General features: G+C 40.2%; 1 protein-coding gene across 3 annotated transcripts in view; it reads right to left on the bottom strand.

Annotated features, from left to right (window-relative positions):
* The window catches only part of LOC132809026 (protein unc-13 homolog B-like), a 577,546-nt gene that overhangs the window by 255,301 nt on the left and 307,225 nt on the right, over window positions 1-15,020 (bottom strand). For all 3 annotated transcript variants that reach the window (XM_060822442.1, XM_060822515.1, XM_060822523.1), the window contains 2 exons: window positions 12,395-12,468; window positions 11,572-11,629 (listed from right to left, as the gene is read on the bottom strand). In XM_060822442.1, coding sequence (XP_060678425.1) covers window positions 11,572-11,629; window positions 12,395-12,468 — 132 coding nt within the window. The remainder of the gene's footprint in view (window positions 1-11,571; window positions 11,630-12,394; window positions 12,469-15,020) is intronic.

Raw genomic sequence — 15,020 nt, 5'->3', positions numbered from 1 at the left:
GTCGACTTCCAGAATAACTGTGAATTGAAGGAAGATGACGAGCATTGTTTAATCACTACAGTCATGATTTATACAATAGCCACATGGAGAGTCTCACATTCCAGTAGTACACACTGACCCCCTGAAAAAAACACTAAGTTAACCACCCAGTTGGAAGGTGCTGTTTTCCACATTAAGACTCCTATTCTCAATTAATGTTTGATCGGTATGGTGAGATTCCAACTTTTGTTTTGAGTGAGGGACTTGAAAGCTGTCTTTGCAACTCATGAATTAACCTCCACTCTTCATTCCCCCCATTATGTTGTGATACCCATAAAAATTTAAACTGAATCTCTAAAACGAAATATAATTAAGGTCTACTAATTGTCTCCAGAATCAAGGCAACAAGAGGGCATCAGATGATTATTTAAATGAAATAATGTTACAGGGAAAAAGCAAGAGACTGTCCCCAAGTCATGATATTCATTGGAATTCTCTGTGCAGACATGATAAATCCGAATGATCGTTTTCCGTACGGTAGGAACTCTAATTCAGAAAGCAGCTGTGCAGTTGAAGTTGAGCCAATTTGTCATCTGATTGTAAATTATTTTCATTTACATGAACTGTGTCAGTTTCTCTTGATGTGATCTCCTCTACATTGGAGAGACAGGAAGCCAGCTCACACAATGTTTCACAGACCACGCACCAAACAATCCTTAATGAATATAAAGGAAATAGGAAATAACGTAAAGGAATTAGGTGGGTTAAAAGTGGTTATAAGCAGTATTAAGGTGGATCCCAATGCATAGATTAGGACCAAGAAGGTAACGAGGGAATAGGATGGTCCATTCAAGGCAAAGTAGGGAATTTATGCATTGAGCCAAAGGTGAGGACCTTAATAAGTACTACACTTTGGGATTCAAAAGGAGAAAGCCATGGATGATAAAATTAAGGAGGGGTATGCTGATGTTTTGGGGCACGTTGATATTAAGAAGGTGTACGTTTTGGAATTCTTGAAAAACAGTATGGTAGGTAAGTCACCAAGGCCTGAAAGGATCTATCCAAGGATACTGAGGGAGACAAGGGAGGAGAATGCAGGGGCCTTGACAGAGATCTTTATGTTCTCTTGAGCCACATGTGAGGTCCCAGAAGAGTTTAGAATAACTAAAGTTGTTCCTTCATTTAAGAAGGGTAGCAGGGACTCGGCAAGATGACGGCGATTCTGTAGGACTGCTGTGGACAGCTCTGCTTAACAGCCAAGGCATACCGGTGTTTTTTGCCATCCCTGGCCAACTTGTGTGGTGGAAATATTAGTTTAAAACCTTATAGAACACACATTTGTTAATATTTGGGAGTGGGAAGGATGCCAAAGGGAAAAGGAGCAAGCAAACAGCAGCAGGGAGGACACTCCCCTGCAGTACCTACCACACCAGAGACTGCAGAAGCAGCAGAAGCCTCTCCTGAACCCCCCGGGGACCTGACAGACTCACAGGAATTGGCTGCAGCAATGGAGAGATTTACACTGAAAGTTGCGGCTGTGATTGAGGAAATCCGTGGGAAGATTCGTGCCCAGGTGCAACCTATTGCATCCATGCTGCAGAAGCACGAGCAGGAGATCCAGGGCCTCAGGGAGAGGCTGAAGGAGGTGGAGGGTTGAACGAAGGCCTCGGAAGCTGCAATGGATTCATTCAGTCGAATCCAGGTGCTGGAGCAAGAGGTGAGGGCCTTGCGAAGCCATATTGACGACCTTGAAAATTGAGGTCGGAGGATAAATCCCTGAATTGTCGGGCTCCTTGAAGGTGAGGAAGGTGAGCAGCCAGTCAGTTTCTTTGAAAGCTGGCTGCCGAAGTTTTTGGGCCTTCACATCAAGTCCAGCAGGCTTCAGATTGAAAGGGTGTATCGGGTTACAGTGCACAGGTCAGGCCCAGTGCAGTGCCCCCGCTCGGTCCTAGTGACTTCCACTCATATAAGGACAAGCAAAAAGTCATAGAAGCTTCCAGATCCCGGGGAAAAGATCTACAGGCGCTGCTGTACAAGGGGTCAAAAATCATGTTTTCCCAGGATTTTTCAGCAGCTATAATCTGAAAGAGGAAGTCCTTTGATGAAGTTAAAAAGAGGCTGAGGAACCTGGACATCCAGTACTCCATGAGATAACCCACAGTACTTCGTTTCAGCCATGAGGACTCCGTTTATACATTTGACTCAGCAGATAAGGCTAAAAACTTTGTGGACACTTTAAAATAGATGGATTGGCCTGAAGAATATGGTTAATGCTTGTTCTCTTTTCTATTTTTCCCCATGTTTTCCCTTACTTTTTTAAAATTCCTTTCTTTTTCCCTAATAATTTCCTTTTTGGAAAGGGGAGGAAAAGACTTTGGAATAAGTTGTTCCTTTTTTTTAATAACAGGATTTTCTGATGGGAAATTTTGTGGATGTTCTTTGTTGTCTCGTTCCCTTTTTTTGTTTGTTCTACTTCTCTTTTAGTCGCAAGTAGTGGTGCCATGAAGCCAGGGATGGGTGGAGTGCTCATCCTGACTTTGTCTTTTGATTTAAGGATCATCTCCTTGTTTTTTTTTCTGGCCTAAAGCTGGGGCACAGTCCAGGTTTGAAGGAGCTGTGAAGGAGGGGATGGGTCGGGTGAGTGCCCCTATGGGCAGGAGGAAGAGCCTTCCATTCAAAGTTCTAGAGTTGGTTTTCTTTGTAGTTTTTTGGTAGTAATAGTTGTTTACAGTTGTGATAGAGTAGTTTTTGTATATATAGTTTTTTGATTCTATGAGTCTTTATTTACATGCTCGGCGCTTTGCAAGCAGGGTTCTCCCTCCAAGGGGTTCAAGGGTGTATGAAAAGGGATATGGCTAAGTGTCTTATTAAATGGTGCACCTGGAACATTAAGGGAAGTCATTCACCTATTAAAAAGAAAAAAAGTGCTTTCTAGCCTGAAGAGGGAAAGGGTTGACATTGCTTTGTTGCAGGAAACCCATCTTGATGATGGGGAACACCTGAAATTACAACAGGGGGGTTATGACCAGGTATTCTTTTCATCCTTTACTACTAAAAGTAGGGGAGTGGCAGTACTTATCCAGAAAAATCTTCCGTTCACATTATTAGAGCAGGTGAAAGATGGGCAGGGACGGTTTGTGATACTTAAAGCCCTGATACATGCGGAGGAATATGGAATTTTAAACGTTTACTGTCCTCTGGTGCATCCCCTCAAATATTTGATAAGTGCTTTCTCTAAGTTGAGTGCTTTTGGAACACGGCACATTATTATAGGGGGGGGGGATTTTAATTGTCTTTTGGATCTGACAGTGGACAGGATGCCTCGTGGGTCCCCAACTATTTCTTCACAGGCCAAGCAGGTGGCTGACTTATGCAAGGAGTTGGGGCTGGTGGATATTTGGAGATGTCTTCACCCTACCGGCAGAGACTTCACTTTTTTTTCAAACCCACATAAATGTCACATGAGGATTGACCTCTTTCTGGCTCCCTTGGCCCTTCTGGATTCGATTATGGGTTGTAAAATTGGGAATATAGCTATCTCTGATCATGCGGCAGTATTTGGAGTTTAAGGCCAAGAGTGAGGGGCTAGGTTTGTGGCACTAGCGTTTGGACTCCTTTCTGCTTAAGGATTCCAAATTTGTGGAATACTTTTTGAAGGAGTTTCAGGAATTCTTGACTATCAACTCAGGCACGGCTAGTAGTCCGTCCATGCTATGGGAAACTGCTACGGCCTTTGCTCGGGAATTAGCTATTTCCTATTCGGCTAGCCGGAAACGACAATAGGAGGAACAGCAGCGTCTACTTAAGATGCAGTTGAAAGCCGCAAAGGCAGCACATTTTGCGCGGCCTTCGGTGACTAAGCTACAGCGGATCACAGCCCTTTGGGCTGCCTTGAATTCAATACTGACACAAAACGCAAAGAAAGAACTTGCTTTTGCTAGACAGAGGTTGTTCGAATATGGGAATAGGCCAGGGTAGTATTTAGCATACCTGACTAGGAAAAAGCGTGCTCCCTGCAATCAGAGACAGCGCCGGGGTCCTTACATACGATGCTGAAAAGATTAATGAGGCTTTTCGGAGCTTTTACTCTGAATTTTATCAGTCTAAAGATTGTGAAGACAGGAATGCTAAAATGGAGACTTTTTTTAAGAACCTGGACCTCCCAGGAGTAACATTGGAAAAGGCCTCTCTCCTTAATGCCCCGTTGACAGTTCAGGAAATATAGGAAGCAACTTCAGAGTGGGAAAGCACCTGGCCCTGATGGTCTCCCGGGTGAGTTTTATAAGGCGTTTATAGGGATTCTGTCAGGGCCGATGTTAGAGATGTACAATCACTCCTATATACATGAACGCCTACCACCATCTTTGAGAGAAGCTAATATTTCCTTAATTCTTAAGAAGGGGAAGGTTCCTGAGGATTGTGCCTCATAAAGGCACATCTCTCTATTATTCAGACTTCAAGATTCTGGCGCTGAGATTGGAAAGGGTGTTGCCCCATATTATTAAAGAGGACCAGACAGGCTTTATAATGGGCCGTCAGTCCTCTAATAATATTAGAAGGTTGCTGAATGTGGTCCAAATTTGTCAGCAACGATCGATTCAGGGGTTGGTGATTTCCTTAGATGCAAAGGAAGCATTTGACCGGGTGGAATGGCCGTATCTTTTTTATGTCTTAGAACAGTTTGGGTTGGGTGGAGTCTTTGCTAGGTGGGTGGAGGTTTTATATCGCCACACTCTGGCCACGGTCATCACCAATGGGGTGAAGTCTGGGAATTTTAGGATTGGTTGGGGTAGTTGGCAAGGCTGCCCTCTCTCACCATTGTTGTTTACTTTGGTGAAAGAGCCACTGGCAGAGGCCATTCGCCAGAACGTCCACATAACCGCTCCGGATGTGGGGTCGAGGGCACACAAGATTACACTGCATGCAGATTATGTCCTTGTGTTTTTATCGAGCCCAATCACCTCCGTCCCCCATTTGATACAATGTATCAATTCATTTGGGACTATTTCAGGATATAAGATTAACTTTGCAAAATCGGAGGCTATGCCTTTGGGGAACCTTAAGGATGTGCCAGAAGTTGGAGGTGGCTCTAAGTTCCCTTTTAAGTGGTCACGGGCAGGGTTCTGGTACCTAGGCATTTTTATTACCCCCAAGTTTGATCTGTTATTTCATACTAACTTTGTTCACTTGCTCGATAATATTAGGAAAAATCTCCAGAGATGGGAGGCTCTTCCAATTTCATGGCTGGGCTGAATATTTCTCATTAAGATGAATGTTCTTCCTCGTTTGCTTTATCCCATGTGTATGCTCCCTACAATGTTTCCCACGTCAATGCTGCAGAAGCTTATGGAGTGGTTTGGTTCCTTTGTCTGGCATCATGGGTGGCCCCTCATCAAACTTACTAAATTGCAGTTGCCTCAAGGAGGGGGAGGAGTTGATTTCCCAGACATCAGAAGGTATCAATTGAGTTCCCTGCTGTCCTTTGTCTGCGATTGAGTAGGTAACAATCCAAACTCAATATGGCTGAATATTGAGGTCTCCCAAGCAAAGTGCCCTCTTATTAACCTATTGTTCATGGATAAGATGAGGACAGTTATGGACGACTGCCGCAACCCCATTGTCATTCATACAGTCAAGGCATGGAGGGCGATGGTTCAGAGTGATGGTTGTTTATCCAAGACTTCGCCACTTACACTTATAGTTAGCATGCCAGGGTTCTGACCAGGGATGATGGACTCATGGTTCAAACTATGGGCAGCGAGAGGAGTTTCTAGTTTGGGACACTTGTTTGAGGGGGAGGTTATGATATCTTCTGAGCAACTGAGCCGCAAATACCGGTTGACCAGCAGAGACCTTTTCCATTTTTATTCAGGTTAAGGATTTCATCCAGAAGAAGACTACACTTCTCACTAAGCCCTATAAGCCCAATACAGAGAGGTTATGGAAAGGATCCATAAGCATCCTTTCAGTTACTGCCCTCTAACGCCTGCTGGGTGGCGGAGCCTGGCAGGATATTAACCGGTTATGTGAGGTCTGGGAGCAAAAGCTGGAAGTGGAGATCTCTTCTGAAACATGGGAGAACATATGGGAGAATATTCGAAAGATCTCAATCTGTAGCAGGACATGTGCTACACAGTTAAAAGTTCTGCACAGGGCTCATCTGGCACCAGCTGAAAATGTGTTGCTGGTCAAAGCACAGCAGGCCAGGCAGCATCTCAGGAATAGAGAATTCGACGTTTCGAGCATAAGCCCTTCATCAGGAATGATGAAGGGCTTATGCTCGAAACGTCGAATTCTCTATTCCTGAGATGCTGCCTGGCCTGCTGTGCTTTGACCAGCAACACATTTTCAGCTGTGATCTCCAGCATCTGCAAACCTCATTTTTTACTCATCTGGCACCAGATCATCAGGCGAAATTTTAAAAAGGGGCATCTTCAGTGTGCCCCAAATGTAAAATAAGTGTAGGTACTCTTACCCATTGCTTCTGGACATGCCACAGGCTCCGTGTTTATTGGAGCACTGTGGCTGGAGAGATAGGGAGGGTATTGAGGACTGAAGTCAAAGTAGACACGATATCTCCCCTCTTAGGTCTACTGAATTTACCATCTTACGACAGGCATGGGAAGAAATTATTTAATATTCTTGCACACTGTGCACGGAAGAATATTCTGATGAATTGGGCGTCTGAGAACCCGCCGGGCTTGCTGGGATGGCAGAAATTAACTATGGAGCACATTCCCTTGGACTTTTTCACAAACATGGTGCACCACACAACAGACAATTTTTATAAGACATGGCAGCCCTACTTGAGTTATTTGGATATAGATTTATCAGTTATCTTAACTCGGGAGTTTGTTTAACCAGGATGATTAGATTTGTCAAGCCCTGGGCCCTGGAGGGGGTCTCCCGAGTTAATACGGGTATGCATACAATGCTCCAATTCCATTGTTTGAGAGCCTTGCGCCGAGCATAGCTGTTCTGTATTTTGTTGTTTTTTTTGCGGTGTTGCTTTGCACAGTGTTAGGGTTTGCTCTGTATTCTAGAGTAGATTAGTAGTTAGTAGATAGTAGTTGTATTGTAATTTGTGGTTTATTCTTTTTATTATACTGATATTTGTGATTGTTTTTTTCAATAATTTTATATGTTTGTAAAGTTAAAAAAAATGTTAATAAATATATTTCCAAAAAAAAAGGGCAACAGGGATAATCTAAGATTTTGTAGGCTGGTGAACATTATGTCATTGTAGAGAAATTACTGCAGAAGAATTATTGGAGAGGATTCTCAGGAAAAGGTTTTACTTGCATTTAGAAAAGAATGCACTTATTAGGTACAGCTGAAAGTGTGATGCTGGAAAAGCGCAGCAGGTCAGGCAGCATCCAAGGAGCAGGGGAATTGACGTTTCGGGCATAAGCCCTTCTTCAGGAATGGGTTATTAGGCACAGTCAGCATGGCTTTGTGCAGTGAAGTCTTGTCTCACAAATGGATTAAGTTTTTGAAAAGATGACTGATGAGGGTATGGCAGTGGATGTAGGCTGTGGACTTTACTAAAGCATTTGACAAGGTGCCTTGTGTTAAAGTGGTCCAGAAGGTTTGGTCACATGGGATGCAAGGTGAGTTGGTAAGTTGGATACAAACTTGGCTTGGCCATGGAACACAAAGGGTAGTTGTGGAGCGGTGTTGTTTTTCTAACTGGAGGGCTGTGACCAGTGGTGTTCCACAACAATCTGTGCTTGGACATCTGTTGCTTGTCAAATATATAGAAAATGATTTAGATGAAAATGTAGGTGGGTCTAATTAGTAACTTTGCACATGACACAAAAACTGATGGTGTTGTAGACAATGAGGAAAGTTATCAAAAGGTGCAGCAGGATATACATCAGTTAGAAAGTTTGCACAGAGGAATGACAGATAGAGTTTAATCTGGACAAGTGTAAGGTGATGTGTTTTGGGAAGTCAAATACAAAAAGAATTAATCGTTTCCAAATCTCCCTGCCCCACCCCACTTATCCCAGATCCAACCTGCCAACTCGACACCTGTCCAAATTCCTTCCCACCTGATTGCTCCACCTCCCCTCTGACCTATCACAATTACCACATCCCCTGCCCACCTGCATCCACCTACTGGTTTCACAGCTACTTTCTCCCCAGCCTCAACTACCTACCCTCCTATTTATCTCTCAGTCCCCTTGTTTCCACTCCACCCACCCACCCCCCCACAACATCCCTGATGAAGGACCTATGCCCAAAACATCAACTCTCCTGTTTCTTGGATGCTGCCTGACCTGCTGTGCTTTTCCAACGTCATACGTTTCAACTCTGACTCTCCAGCATATGCAGTCCTCACATTCACTAAGGGGGTCTATGGCCACTTTTGATTCTCTCTTCTGTTGTATAAATTTAAACAAGCTTTTGATTTCAGTTTTGAAATGACTCGTAAATGTATTCTCAAACATTATTTTTTGCTAATCCTTTGCTGGCCAAAAAAACGTGACCAAGCCTCAGGCTTACAACTAATCCTTGTCACATAGAATTTTGTTTCTTTCTATTTGAAGCAACCTTAACTTCCCTCGTTAATCATGATTATCTTATCCCCTTACAAAATCCTTTTCTCTCATTATACCATTCTTGTATTATCCCGTATTATCAAAACCATTAATTATTTTCTTAAACATCTGCCATTGCTTCTCAACTGTTTTTACTGTTAAATCCTTCCCTAGTGCACTTCAGCTAGCTTTCCGCTTATTCACAGAGTCATACAGCATGGGAACAGACCCCTCATTCTACCTCGTCCAAGCCGACCATAATTCCAAACTAAACCAGTGCTACTTGCCTCTGTTTAGCCCATGTCCATCCAAATATTTCTTATTCATTACTTATCTGAATGTCTTTTTCTATAAAAGAACAAAAATCAGTCAAAATAAAAACTTTATACTACTGACATGCAATAACTGTCAGAAATCTTCCATGTCCTGGTCACTATTTCCCAGGGATCTCTTACTCTGAGATAATTTTTTTAAACCAGCCTCATTACACATCACCAGATCTAAAATAGCCTGATCAGGAGTTGTATTCACAACATACTGTTCCAGGAGACCATACCAAAAATGTTCTTTGAATTCTTTCTCGCAGCTACCTCTGTGAATCTAACTTTCCAAATGTGCAAGATTAGGGTCAACACGATTAACATAAGACCTTTTTTTAATGCCTTACATCTACTGGGTTATTGTCTGTTCTCCCACACAACTCCATTTAGGACAGCTACAGATTTCTCCTATCACTATTTTCTTCCTCCTTGTTATTTTTTACTTCCACCAATATGGATTCTACATCATCTGATTGAAGATCATTTCTTACTATCGTACCTAAGCTATCCCGTATTATCAAAACCACCTCACCACTCTTTCTTCCTGTCTGTCTTTTCAAAAGGTCACATATCCCTGAATGTTTAGCTCCCAGTTTTGATCTTCTAATAATTCATAATGGTTTTAACACCATACCAAACTACTACTACTTGTACACTGACAAGAACTTTTGATTATGTAATTCCATATTAATTGGACAGTTTTAGAATTAGCCTATAGACAGGCAAATTAGGGCCAGCTGAAAATGCACCCAAAAAAAGATACAGCACAAACTGGCCAGCAAACAGCCAAATGGATTCAGGTGAACGGCCTTGTGAAGGCTCACAAATGAGCAGGTGAATCATAGACAATCTTGTGGGAGGAGTAAAAAAGGCCACAACTTTGATTGCAGAACGTGGAGAACAGTCTTGCTCCTTCTGAACTTGCGAAGGCAAATACATACTTACCTTGAAGAGTCTCTTCTGTCTGCAGAATAGTTCCAGTCCGAATTGGACTGAATGGAAAACTTTAGATGTTGTCCCACTCAAGCTCCAACTAAAATGGCATCATAATCCTTCTGACATAACAGGAACCTAATCTGTACAACTTATGAGACCTGTTTTTGTTTCAGGATGGTGTTACATTTGACCGCAACAGCCTAATGTTGAAATGTGTAATGGGTTAAAAGGTTTAAGTCTGAACAGCTAAGTAACAAACTTGATTTCAACAATCCTACTCACGTGGAGTTTGCCATGCCATGTATAAGTCAGCAGTTTCTTTAGCACACTAAAGCTAAGGATAGAGAGCCACAAAGTTTTAAGTTTGTTTCTGGTGCAGCATATATCTTGCTCAATGCAAAGCCACAGCTTGTAACTGATTCATTTCATAACTCAAGTTAGAAATTTGTCGTCCCCATTAGGCAATTAAGGCTTAAATCAGGGCTAACATAATTCAATGTTTCACGTTCTTACAGCCAAAAGTTCAGAATACAAGAGAAACAATAACTAGGTATATTTTTATACTGGTCTCAGCATGTAATTTCTTGACATTTGTAGTGCCTTCAACATAATGAACTGTTCAAGTGTTTCAAATTTGTTGCAAGTAAACATAAAAATAACCTAAGACATAGTATTAAGTGCAGGACATTCAGTCCTTGAAGCCTCCTTCCCCATTTCATATGATAAACAAACAACTCTACTTTCCTTGCACTATTCCCAAATATTCAACAATCTATGAAACTCTGCCTTGAATATACTCAACAACTTATCATCCAGAGCTCTTTGATGTAGAATATTTTAAAGATTCCCAACCCGTGAGAAGAACAATTTCTCCTCGCACTCATTTTTATTCTTAGATTGCAACTTCTGTAGTCTCCTCAGCCAAACCAAACATTCACCCAACATCTCTGTCAACTCCATAAGAATTTTAAGTTTCAACTGGATCACTCCTCATACCTCCATGACTAAAGATTCTACTTCTTAAAGTTAAAAAAATTAGATAAATGCTATTCACTGTTTCTATGTATCTTTGCTCGTGGTATTTTATATTAATTGCAGAGGAACCTCAATTATCGGGCATTTGATTTAACCAAATTTCAGATTATCCAAATAAGAACGCAAGATCCCGATGCTTGGCTAACCATGTTTTCTGGCATTCAATTAACTGAACGAAATAGTCACCGACTGTGTCCTTCAGATAATTGAGGTTCTTCTGTAAATGGTTGCAATAAATTCTTACATTTATTTTGAACAAATTTGGAAACCTTTAAACACAGATGTTCTAACTCAATACTTTCATTATGTGGTATTTCACTTGTATGGTATTAATTTTCTCAAAAACTGAAGTAAGTCATGTTTCTAAAATTGAAATATCATACATAATACTAAGAACAAGTTTGCTAGCATTGAAAACTATCCACATTTTCTAAGTGTGCATACTTCAGAACATTAGAAGTGATGCACATCTCGATCTCCTCTTTTGACACACAAAGGAATCATTTTTCTGACAAAGCAAAGCAACAGATGTATGTACAGTGAAACAGTAGATATCTCAAGGGTGTATTCTGAATACAATATCGGTGAATTATTCAAATATGATTCTCAAATAAAAGGCTGTGAGTGAATATAAGAAAACAATGCTTTTTAGATATGAGAAATAAAAATACAACAAAAAATCTTCTTAAGCAAGCATTGAACAGTGATTAAAGCTGCAAAAACTTGATGGTAATCACTTTTTATGAAATAAAACTTACAACACTGTGAGGGAGCAACTGGTAAAGATTTCTTCTGCACTTCTTCACTGATTGAATACTGGATAAGACAGAAGAAAGTGAAGAGTTCATCAGAATACAATCAAATATTATATTTACTAAAAAATACCACTAGGGAAACAGCAAAAATACTGGGGCACTAGTTGTACCAGCATTATTAAAACCTTCAGAAATAATTACTCAGAATGTGGTTTGAATTTTGAATTTATCAATGTATACATATATCAATGTATATATTCATACGGATCTAGACAATCTGAAGGGAATACTAACAACATACACAGAACACTTAACTCAACATTCAGTTTCAGAGAGTTTAGTCTGGATTGCTGCTGTGAAGTTTAGATGTTAATTTTGGCTGTATGCATAATGCAACATAAGCATTGGTGGAGGAAAAAAAGGAATCACATCTGAGAAATGCATAATGCTGAATTTTTCCATTTCTAGGCTTGGTATCCAGTTTGCCATTGGTCTCTGCAACTATTCTCATGCAATCTTCTGCTCTTCACCTCATTAAATAGGCATCTTGCTCCACAAAGCCCTTCTCATGAATAGCACAGCAGGATAGGCACAAGTGTTCACTGTTGCTAGGACTTTCCGGCGTTCACACCACTGGCACCATACATAAAACCCAGCTATACAGCACTTCACATGGTGTATATCAGGAATTGCCCCGACACACTCACTGATAAGAATATGACTGTGAAAACAATTTATTAATATTGCATTCATTTTACAAGCATCAGTTTGGCATTACAGTATATATTGGATTAGCACTGATGATTTCTCTATTTCTTTTACCCACCTCATCATGGCCCTTCAGTGCATTTAACTGCTCTAGTTTCTGAGTCCAATATTTTGCTTCTTCTTCTGGGATATCTGTAAATAAGACATTACTGCAGATATTAAGTCTTTGGATAAGGAAGTTTTCTCTAACTGTAAATCTAATCTTCTTGCCCAACAGAAAACACAGCAAACCATAAAAGCATTCAAAATGTGATGCACTGAAAAATATTTAGGTCTCATAGTCAACTTCTCTTTTCGACATGATGTCTTGAAGCCAGTCTTGTGAAGCAAAAACAGCCACTCTGGCCAGTTTTCTGATGTTACGAAATATTAAGCCTTTGTTTGACTCCTCCTCACACAGCCTCTTGGAGAGAAAATTATCGCCATGATCTTGGCGTGCATCATAACAAAACCTCAATGTGATTTAAATTATTCCAGATGTTTTAAATAAATATTTCATTTTTCTAACCTCCTGATTACATCGCTAGTTCTGCATTCAAAGAACAGTCTTTTAAAAAAAAAGTCATAATAACCAGAAAATAACCAGAGAATGCTGCCTACTCCTTGAACTAAGTGTCTTGCCATGCAGTTTCAGAGTGCAGTTAAGTCAACCACATTGCTGTGGATCTGAGTCACACACAAGTAAGACCAGATAAAGAAGGCAGATTTCATTCCCAAAACGGAAGACATTCGTGAACCACGTGAGGTTTTGCAATAATTGATGATAATTTCATAATCATCATGACAGAAAGAAGTTTTCAATTCTAGATTTGATTAAATCACTGTCATGGGATTTAAACCATGTTGCTAGAGTTAAGCTGGCCTCTGGGTTACTAGTCCAGCGACATTACCATTGCAGCAGCAACTGCTCATATTGTGTGGTTGCTCTTCCCAATTATGTTGCCTAACCAGCGGATGGTTAAGATTCCTTTAGACATCATAGTCAAACTGCAAGAGAGTGCTCATGGAGCAGGTTGCATTATACAAGGTGGAAGAGAGATTGTAAAGTTGGCAGAATGACTTCTACCCAAGGAAGGCATTCTCCAGTGTTTTCACAGCAGCCAAACAGTGATAACTATAGTCAAGAAGGAAAAATTCATAATAAAGACTATCCTCTTGAATTATCTCAAAGGTATGATACTAATAAAGGATGAGAAATTCTAATGTGAATGCAGTGTTAAAAACAAACCTGCTGGGGGAAGAAATATAAATTGCATGTTGAATATTAGAAAATACTGAGAGCCCAAAAAACCCCTTGGGAACATCTGTTCACAGAATGCAGTTTCTCATTTTAATATTGCAGTTTGTTTTTTGGTTAGGAATATTCTGAGTAGAAAAGTCAATGAAAAGTGTCAAAGAAAATGTTAAATACGACAACAGCTTAATGGAAGCCAGTACTTGAAAGTACAACACTTTCAGAGGATGACATGCCTACACCAGAATAAATTAATTTAGTCACTAAAGTTGGCGATAAAAATATTCAAAGTGGCAATATCTAATGTTTTTACTTCAAATTTTATTTCCAAATAGCAAGTTCAGGATTTCACATGCGTATGAACATACCAAAGAAAAAATTAAAATTCTGTAGAATACCACACAAGTGAAATTTATAGTGAAACATTGTTTTCTACAAAGGAAACAACTTGTTTAAATTTATCATCTTCAAACGCACTCAACAAAACACATTCTGTCTCAGGACAAGACACACTGCAAAAGGAAAATCACACTCTATTCAAAATCACACAATGTAGTGCTTTATCTTACAGTGCACGTCCAGCATCATCATTGCTGCTTTCTGCAGGTGAAGAGGATTTCTGATTAAATTGCCTTATCAAGTACAAAAACAAGGCATTATTTAATGGCTTTCATCCCATAAAATATGAGTAAACTACTAGCATAATAACAAAAATTATAAAAATTTACATTCTTGGAAAAGAGCTAGAATAAAGTTTGAATAAGCAAGTATTTACAGAATTGTTGCATCTTAGTACAAATGGTCAAACATTTACATGCGCAGAAAACATTTCACAAAGGCATTAAGTTAGATGGGTTTGAAGACAGAAAGCTTATAAAATCTAAAATGACACCTTCCTATTCACTCTGTATAAAACTTTCTGGCAGCTTGCCTTTGGTCAAATACAAGTTATTTGGTGGACTATGAAGTGTCTCATCACACCGCTGTCACAATTTTACATGGTAAAGAGTGGTTCATGTCAAGTGGATAACTCAAGCAGCTGCTTTAAAGTGGTTGACTCTTAATTGTGCTCTGCATTAGCTGAGCAAGCCACTCAGTCATATTGAAAAAGATAACTCACCTTCTTAACAGTAACTAAGGATGGGCAATTAGTGTTTACTCCACTGTCTTCCTTAAGAAACTGGGGTGTGTCTTATGTGTTGTCACGATTCATGTCAGCTCATAGTGGAAAGGTGACCTCTTATTTTCTGTTTACTATCACTGAATTAAAGTAATTAATATCAAGCTGCAGCTTAATCAGTAACCTTCATTTTGCCACCATATTACATTTGTCACCTATTTCTAATGCCACTTATGAAATTGAATGTGTGACTATAAATTTGATAGAAATGGGTAAGTTCTGACAGGAATGATCTCCACTTGTATTAAACCTCTGCACTTATTTATAAGG

The sequence above is a fragment of the Hemiscyllium ocellatum genome, chromosome 1 (assembly GCF_020745735.1).
Source record: "Hemiscyllium ocellatum isolate sHemOce1 chromosome 1, sHemOce1.pat.X.cur, whole genome shotgun sequence".
NCBI lineage: Eukaryota > Metazoa > Chordata > Chondrichthyes > Orectolobiformes > Hemiscylliidae > Hemiscyllium > Hemiscyllium ocellatum.
This window is presented reverse-complemented; position numbering and strand designations above follow the sequence as displayed.